The sequence below is a fragment of the Sycon ciliatum genome, chromosome 11 (genome assembly GCF_964019385.1).
Source record: "Sycon ciliatum chromosome 11, ocSycCili1.1, whole genome shotgun sequence".
Lineage (NCBI taxonomy): Eukaryota > Metazoa > Porifera > Calcarea > Leucosolenida > Sycettidae > Sycon > Sycon ciliatum.
The window spans coordinates 23,072,857-23,082,553 of NC_088653.1; the positions used below are offsets into that span (position 1 = coordinate 23,072,857).

At 47.1% G+C, this 9,697-nt stretch overlaps 1 protein-coding gene across 1 annotated transcript in view; it reads left to right on the top strand.

The window, feature by feature from the left end:
- Positions 1 to 9,697, top strand: part of LOC135827592 (uncharacterized) — a 78,079-nt gene that overhangs the window by 64,229 nt on the left and 4,153 nt on the right. Inside the window, exons 64-67 of the mRNA XM_065340060.1 lie at positions 3,634 to 3,721; positions 3,996 to 4,088; positions 4,618 to 4,784; positions 9,378 to 9,513. Of these exons, the coding sequence (XP_065196132.1) occupies positions 3,634 to 3,721; positions 3,996 to 4,088; positions 4,618 to 4,784; positions 9,378 to 9,513 (484 nt within the window). The remainder of the gene's footprint in view (positions 1 to 3,633; positions 3,722 to 3,995; positions 4,089 to 4,617; positions 4,785 to 9,377; positions 9,514 to 9,697) is intronic.

The window sequence follows — 9,697 nt, forward strand, 5'->3', positions numbered from 1 at the left end:
GTGAGAGTTCGACTTAACAACGCTATTCATTGACGAGACTCGTCGACACCACGGCAAATACTTGATAGCGATAGGAGCAGAAATACAATACAGATAATGTAGCAACACTCGGACACGACACCTAATGAGCTTGCCATCGCTCTTCCTGCTTCGCCCGCCGCCGGTGGGAACAGGATTTCTTCTCCGGTGCGGCGTGTGAAGACTCCTCGCCTTCCCGTCACTGCTTCTGGGGAGGGGAAATGTTCCTCCTTGTTATCGGAAGGGAATTCCCAGTCCCGCCGGCATCTGCACCGACAAAGGAGGAGAAGAAGCCCTCCGATGATCGCTGTAACCGAACTAGCTCACCACGCAACCTCCGCAGCACTGTGGCAGGCCGTTCACGACCGTTGGCCTCCAAGGCCGCCGCTCCATCGCGGAGCGCCCTCCGAAATTTTTTTGCTTGGCAATTGCTAGTTTCCGCTATCTAGCCGTCCTTAGTTAAATGGTGGGCAGACCCTGTTCACTGCGCCAACTGTGGCAACCGGGTTTTTCACTTGGAACGTTCAGCCCCAATGTACGACTACTGCCCAACCACTGGCACACACAATAAGGTCACCGTAACCGATAGGACGTTTATTGTAGCGAACAAGAAGAAGGGGAAACGAGAAGTGTCACTAGCAGCCACGAACACATCCTCTTCTAGGCCAGCTAAAGAAAGGAGAGCAAACATCGGCGCGAGTTACAGTGTACGAGCAAACGGCCATGCCAGCTGAAGAGTAGATACTCTAGTAATGCAAAATACGGAGTGCAACCGCAATAGCACGGGCGATAGCGTTAGGTCCGACTGTTGCCATCAGAGGGAATAGCTTGCCACTGCTTTTTCTGCTTCGCTCGCCGTCGGTGGGAACAGGATTTCTTCTCTGGTGCGACGTGTGAAGACTCCTCGCCTTCCAGTCACTGCTTCTGGGGAGGGGGAACGTTCCTCCTTGTTATCGGAAGAGAATTCCCAGTCCTACCAGCATCTTCACTGACAAAGGAGGAGAAGAAGCCCTCCGATGATCGCTGTAACCGAACTAGCTCACCACGCAACCTCCGCAGCACTGTGGCAGGCCGTTCACGACCGTTGGCCTCCAAGGCCGCCGCTCCATGGCGGGGCGCCCTCCAAACTTCTTCCGCTTGGCAACTATAATTTGTCGCCATCTAGCCGTCCTTAGGTGATGGGTAGAGGGAATAGTACGGACGTACACGTGCACGTGACCGTAACAACGATAGCAGGTGATGAGTATGAATATGTCGCGCTATCACTTGTCAGGGGAGAGGCAAGATGATGATGCTGGCGGAGTTGATCAATGCATTACTTCTGGTACATAAAAGAGTACCGTAAAAGGCATACCGTATTTCCGCGCATATTAAGCCATGGCGTTATATCCGAATATAAGGCCACCCTCACTTATAAAGCCATGGCGTTATAAGTGAACAAGATTCAATGTGGAGGAAGTTGCATCCGGCGTTAAAGGCGAGTTCAATTCTTTCAGGGAACCTACAGTAGCTGTGATTCTCTCTGCATGTACCCATCCCCACTGTCACATGCCATACCACCACCGCACCTTCACACAAGTTTGTATGCCACCTTGTACACAATAGGTTCACAATTTGAAATTTTCAGGGAAAATTGAAAGTATATGGATGCTCGACATGAAAGTGCAACGGCACCATACGAGTACTCGAAGTTCATACTCTGCCGAATTTTTCATGTAAGCGTCTCTCACTTTTAGCGCCATGGCGTTAAAACCGAGGCTATTTTCTCCAAAAATTTGGTCCAAAACAGCGATTTTTCACCTATAACGCCATGGCTTTATATGCGCGGAAATACGGTAATAACGAAGTGCTAACTCTAACGAGTTAGTGAGGAGAAATCTGTCGTTAAAATAGAAATCGTTATCCAGAAGTCGATACATGTACTGTCCTATTGAGCGTTGAGAATGAGTGAGATCGTTACCTTTGTACACGTAAACTAGTCAATTTTGGGAAATCGTTATAATATGCGCCTCGTTAGAATAATGGCTTTTGCAGTATCAGGGGAGTAGCAGCCGGTGCGGCCGGTCCGGCTTTGGATGGACCACTTTTCGCCCAGAAGTGCCCAGAATGCAGGATTTTGGACCCGAATTTCAAAACATTTCCGGGGGGGACGCCCCAGACCCCTCCCCCCCCCCCCCTCCCTCCAACCGGACCACCTCCAACGGCGTTGCTACGCGCCTGAGTATACGTTAGATAAGCGCTGTTAGGACAGCTCTGCATGCCCTGGAGTATGCATTATGTTCGCAGGCAACCCGCCAACCGTATAACATGCATCTGGTCATTTTTTGATTGAGTTTTATTTCACGGATCCTCCAGAGGCAAATAGACGCCTATCGAAGGGAGTCTCTTAAGTATGTATGGAAAATGAGAAAGTATGTTCGTAGGGGAGAAGAGGTAGAAGATACATTAGAATATAGAGTACAGAAGAAGTAAATTCAGTACTTCGGGTAGTACATTGCATGCTAATCATAATGAGAATTAGAAAAGCAGCATTGCGGACTACTATAACTGACATATACACAAACTATTGAAACTAACATACAAGTGGTTACTACGCCACTGGTTAGCCTAGACACAAAGTCAGGAATACCTTTCAAAGAAAACATAGATTGCGAATGATACCGACGAACAGCAATACTAAATTTCGCTGTTGTAGATTGTGAGCGAATATCTTCAGGAAGTTTATTCCAAGCAACACTCAAAGAAAAAAGGGTTGATTTATGAAAGTAGGTGCCAGCTTCAGGAAGAATTATGGATGAGTCGAAAAATAGCAAAAGTCACCGTTTCAGCCTTGTCAGATATGACACAGGTCTCTGTTGTCTAGTTCATGTGCTCACGCTGGTGCTGATTAGGCCCAGTTAATAGAGAGGTTAAAATGCACGTTACTTCCGATGTGATGTGCAATTTCACGTCAAATTTGGCGTAAAACTCCAAATTTCTACGTTAGCTGCAGGTCACTCGCATTGTTTTTTGACGCGCGAGCAAAAAAACGCGAGCTGAACTTTCGCGTCACATCAGAAATAACGTTCATCTTAGCCTCTCTATTGTCTCAACCCCCCCCCCCCCCCCCACACACACACTTCAGACTTGGGGTTTAGTGTACAAAAAAGTGTTATCTATATAGTAGACTATATTCAATGAAATATGGTCCATGTGTTAGGCCCAGTTAATGCCCCCCCCCCCCCCCCCGGCACTTCAGACTTGGGTTTACTGTACAAAAAAAGTGTGATCTATAATAGACTATATTTTAAGAAGTATGGTCCATGTGTTTGCTATAAAGCTAAAAAGGTCAGCAGGCACTGTCCAGTGCCAGTGGAACAACACGGATGTAACTACCATATTTTCCACGATGTTAGGTGCACTTTGAAATGCATCAGAAAAACTCAGAAATCCTGCGGCTAAGACTCCGAATGCTGTACATGTGGGTGTGTGTACATGTGTGTGTGTGTGTGTGTGTGTGTGTGTGTGTGTGTGTGTGTGTGTGTGTGTGTGTGTGTGAGTGTGTGTGTGTGTGTGTGTGTGTGTGTGTGTGTGTGTGTGTGTGTGTGTGTGTGTGTGTTCTTTTCATATTTTTAGCCTTCCTCCGTATCCCAGATAGTAACCATACCGGCTGTGGATGCGTCCTCTCCTACATCTACCAGTGCTACCAAGACTGGTGCTGGCGGTGAGCAACAGACTGATTGTGTGTGTGTGTGCGTGTGTGCGTGTGTGGCTGTCGATTTATCAGTCTTGCAAACTGTTGAATGGTCTTATTCCAGTATAGCTACCGCTATGTCTAACATAGCTTGTTGGCTATCATCACCTCAGCGATGGACATGTGAAAGTGAAAATGTGCGTGTGTGTGTCCTTGCGTATGTGTGCGTGCGTCCTTGCGTATGTGTATATGTGTGTGTGTGTCCGGTACGTGTGTGTGTGTCTGTGTGTATGTTGCTTTTCAGGTCGCTATCCACTCCTGAAGAACCAGTACGACTTGATTAGTGAAATTGGCCGTGGTCGTTTCTGCAAAGTCTGGTCTGCTCGTCGCGTTCTAGGTACGTCTTCGCAGAGCTCAACTTCCCAGCCAGTCATCGACCGGGGTTCCGCTGTCTTTGCTTCTGTGGGAGTTTTTGCATTTATAATACTATGATCATTGGCGAGTACTTCTTGGATAGACCAGAGTAGTTACTTAAGTTTTAAATTTATTGAATTAATTTTAAAACCTCGGACTGGGCAGCTGTTTGTATTTTGATCCTATTATAATGTCATTACATGTGACTGGGATTCGTCCCGACATGTGACTACGACTCATGTTTACACGTGACTATGACTCATGTTTACATGTGACTGAGATTCGTCCCGACATGTGACTATGACTCATGTTTACATGTGACTATGACTCATGTTTACACGTGACTATGACTCATGTTTACACGTGACTACAACTCGCCCTTGTGGCCTTGTCTGTGACTATGACTTGTGTGTGCGGGTGCGTGGGCATAATGCACTCGTGTGTTTGTGTGTTCGTGCTGCTGCTGCTGCCGCCACCCCCGCCGCCGCTGCTGCTGTTGTTGCTCCCCTTAGATGTAGCAACAGTGCAGATAGCAGCCACACAGCCCGACACCATTGCACTGGTGACAAGTACTTCCTCCTCTTCTTCCTCACCGTCCTCATCGCCATCATCGTCCTCATCCTTACCATCGTTATCCTCCGCTCCAGCGAGCAATGGCGAAGCTAGTGAACACGTCGAGGTGAGCCATTCTAGTGTTGCGCAGTGCTGGCTTTGAGTTTGGCATGGCCTGCCAGCTATAGCTTGTTTGGCATGGCCTGCCAGCTATAGCTTGTTGGGCATGGTCTGCCAGCTATAGCTTGTTTGGCATGGCCTGCCAGCTATAGCTTGTTTGGCATGGCCTGCCAGCTATAGCTTGTTTGGCATGGCCTGCCAGCTATAGCTTGTTTCAAACGGTATACACCTCTGGTTTCGAAAAACCGTTAGGCCACTAGCATCTAACATTATACCACATAAAATCTGTGATTGCTTTATGCATAAAAAATCTGAATTTGGTTGTTCGTTATCCAATCGCCTAGAAATCCGTAATTATGAGAAAAACTGGGGGAATTGCCTGAGCAATATCCCGAATAAATTCCTCAAAAAAACTCCAACCAAATGAATTATTTGAAAACGTCTATAGAGGTCTATACTTTTGAAACGCACTTTAGACCCTAAAATCTCCTGCACACGAATCTCTGCAGACAGCAGAGTGTACTTCGACTTGGTATACTACAGCACTCCGTTCAATGAAATCACTGCTAGAAACACGCAACAAGAAAAGAACTGCGCCTAGTTCCACAATAATAGTGGTAGATTTACAAAACAAAAAAATTAAAGGCTCGCGTGAGACTCGGCCAAAGGCCCAGTTTTCCGCATCTGCAGGAACGCCACCACCCTCTTGGATCAAGGCGCAGATGCAGCTCCTAAGCGGATCTACAAGATGTACAAGTACAAGGAAGAAATACTGGTAGCCAGTCTTTTTCCAGCATAACTAACTGTTACTTGTACAACAGCAGCATCATAGAGTCTAGAGCATAACACAAGACACAGTACTGGAGCGTAACCCAGCACAGCGTAGCAATACCATTACTAGTAGGATCAGCGCGAAACAACATTGAACGTGATCGAAACATTTGCACAGTTGGAAAAATTTGCAGCGACATTTCTCCAACCAAGAGCCTGGTTATCAGCAGAAGTAGTAGCACTAGATGTAGAAGGGGCTTGCACAAGATCACGCCTAGTTGTCTGATTCTCATCAGAAGAAGCTAGCTCAGACGGAGCATGCATAAGGTCACAGCCAGAACGTACGGCAACAGCGGCTGCAGCAACAGGCTCAGCAGGCACACTGGGCACCGTGGATGTATGTAGGGGAGGACGAGGATTTGCATAATCGGGCTTGCTCACCTGTGTGTTCTTGGCGCTTTCATCCAATATAGCTGCCATGGCTGACTTCTCGGATTTGGACGGTACAGCGTAGGCCTGGAGACTGGTTGCGTTGCCGGTCACGCTCATAGTAGCTCGGTCATATATGCCGGAACGTTGCAGCAATGTCACGGCAGTTGCACGGACGCAGTGATTGGTGTACCGGGTCGACAGGTCACACACCGTCGATATCTTGATCATCATGGTACTGAGAGTAGTCTTACCCAATGGGGCATTTTCGTACCACACTGGGTCTCCTTTCGTGATGCGATCCTCGGTCTTCGGCCTTTGGAAGAGTTCGTCCCTGGTGGGATTCAGTTTTAGCAGGAGGCGATCGATTGAGAGGACTTGGTCAGGTTCTTGAATTCGTCCAGCATTTCCTGGAGTTCTGCTGTCGTTAACCCCTCCGGGATGGTTCTTGGTCGAAAAGTCGATATTCAGCTCATAGAATGGTTTGCCATCCTCATCAAACTTTCTCACCGGGTCTCGTTTCGTGAGGCGGCGCTTGTAGCTCTCGTCCGCGTAGTCTCAACATAGCGTGATTGAAAACCACACGTGCAGGTTGAGGTTCTCGGGCGTTTTAGAACGTAGGAAATAGAGCCTTATCTTCTCAAGATCACCATCACTGATAACGTCCTTGTGCGCCACTGGTTTCAGGTCTCCTTCCCTCTTCAGGACCTACAGCTTTCCGTCGAGTGCAGCGTTTGCTCGGTGGAAAGCCACGTCGTTGATAATATCAATTCCGCGCTCATCGCGCAGCTTTCTAAACAATGCCGATCTGAGGCCCAGTAGACTGGTCCGTTGATAACACTGCTCGTCCTGGCGATGAGACCCTACGTAGAGAGCCGCCAGGAACTCGCTGAGTTCAGCTTTGGTCGAGGTCTCCCAAGAGAATTCTTTTTTTGTGGTACGTACCACGGAAAGCATCTGCCACCTTGAACCAAGAGTTGGTGGACTTCTTCGAACTTTCTGGGACTCGAGCGCTAATTACTTACTGATTTAACATGTTCTTCCGAAACCGGTAGAAATCTCTTGGAAGAAGGCTCCATCCTCACAGCAGGTACGACTCACAAAAACTACCTCCCATCAACTGACACTATGTCTACATCTACTACTAGTAGTAAGTTTTTACTTCCACTTCTTTCTTCAAAACCCGCGCGACTTTTCATATTGTTGGCTACCACCCGTTGCCACTTGACCACGGGCATTATTGTCAATCATACCTGAAGTGACGTCAGTGTTGCCAAGGGCAGCGGGCATGCTGGCTCAATCATGCCCGTGGCGGGAAAGGTGGTGATTGGACAACTCCTAGGATACGGGCACGTGTCATGTAAGAAATGCTATTTGATGCGCACTACTGTTTCGAGAACACTACATTTATGCAAAACCAGCGAAAAGGACGTGATGAACACGAAGACTGAAAAGACAAGAGACTCAGGACTCACAAATCACGCATGCTCGTATCACACGCATACTCGAGACAAGAGACAGCTCGGGGAATGTCATCACACAGGAAAACAAGACATCATTTTATTACCAGTCTAATCAGAATTCGGAACGGCGCTTCACACAGCGTATTATTATTATTATTCAAAGGATCAGTCGGGGAAGTGAACTGCCTGAAAAGAGAAAAAACGCCAGACCCACCAGGACCTGGTGGGTCTGGCGTTTTTTCTCTTTTCAGGCAGTTCACTTCCCCGACTGATCCTTTGAATTTGAAGTTCTCCCAATCCTTTCCAAATTATTATTATTATTATTATTTATAAATAATCGACGCGGAGACAACAATTTTATAATAGCTATAAAGAGAACAAATTCTGCTGTCATCGCCACACTACAACAAAGTCATGAAGGTTTACCAAAATCGATTTTCTTGTCACAATCATCAGTGGAAAGCCGTGACTGAAGAATAACCATGCCAAATTAATAATTTATATACATTCAATAATGTGTTACGAGAACAAAACAAAGTGCTAAAAATAGAATGAGGGAAGGTGAGACAATAGAAGTAAAGTGAGAGCTAAGTGCAACAGGGGTGAGGAACTAATTGCAACGCTAGAACTATGTAGTGAGACAAACAATCATGCTGTGCACCTACGAAAACAATCTTAACGCAACTACATGTTTCTTCTGCTTACAAAGATCAGGCTTATGCAAACGAATACAAACAGCCTCAAGTACTTTCAACTGACTAGCGTACCGTGCACGACAAAGAACAGAAAAACTAAAATCATCATACACCTGCAGACACTTAGGGTGAGACAACAGATGAAGAAAAACGGCAGACTTCTTACGATCACAATCACCATCCGATTCCTCGTCTCCACCAACCGCAACCTCGTCCCCTGTCTCATCTTCCAACTCATCCTCAGTGTCGTCCTCCGTGTCATTCTCCTCATCACCACCGATCGGTCCCAGGCTCGCTTCACGTTGCTAAGTGTCTGCAGGTGTATGATGATTTTAGTTTTTCTGTTCTTTGTCGTGCACGGTACGCTAGTCAGTTGAAAGTACTTGAGGCTGTTTGTATTCGTTTGCATAAGCCTGATCTTTGTAAGCAGAAGAAACATGTAGTTGCGTTAAGATTGTTTTCGTAGGTGCACAGCATGATTGTTTGTCTCACTACATAGTTCTAGCGTTGCAATTAGTTCCTCACCCCTGTTGCACTTAGCTCTCACTTTACTTCTATTGTCTCACCTTCCCTCATTCTATTTTTAGCACTTTGTTTTGTTCTCGTAACACATTATTGAATGTATATAAATTATTAATTTGGCATGGTTATTCTTCAGTCACGGCTTTCCACTGATGATTGTGACAAGAAAATCGATTTTGGTAAACCTTCATGACTTTGTTGTAGTGTGGCGATGACAGCAGAATTTGTTCTCTTTATAGCTATTATATTATTATTTATTAAATTTTTAATAGGGCATTGAGCTCGACTGCGTCATATAAAGCGGTACAGATGGCTTTAATACGTTCGCAAAGATTGTCTGTCACGACTGGCACGGCACGGCGCTACCAGTGCATACAGAGCTGGGTCCTCCTGTGGTGCTACTTGTACTTACAGTGTGCCTAGAGGGATCATGTGTGATTGCGCCCCGTGGCCGACCTGGGGCCTTACCCCCCCCCCCCCCCCCAGGAGCTGGCTCCCGGGCCTGTGGTCTTTTGGGGTGCATTCCACTGAGATTTCTCAGTGCTATCATTTTTTTTGGACGAAAAAAAAACACCAACCTGGCTCAAGAAAATCCCAAGAAAGGTAAAATAGATTGCAGGGAGGACGAAGATAGGACTAGAACACAGAAGCCTAGCGTGCATGCGATGTGCCTGGTTGAAAACGGTGTGCTTTGTCGTTTGGACTCCTCTCTCTCTCCAGCTTGCGGCAGCTGCAAAGGTGTTTGACGTGAGCGGATCAGCATCATCGCGAAGGCACATGGAGCGTGAGATCAACGCCCTCCAGCGCCTCACGTACCCACGCGTGTGTGCACTGCTGGGGGTGTACGAGTCAAAAGGTAATACTGCGCGTGTGTGTTCGCACATGTGTGTGTGTGGGGGGAGGGGGGGGGGGCTGTGTACTATGCGTGTGGGGGGGGGGGGGGGGTGCTGTTCGTGTGTGTGTGTGTGTGTGTGTGTGTTTGAAGATCTAGAAAGCATCTACTATGCACTAACGAAGGAGAGTATGACATTATAATTGTG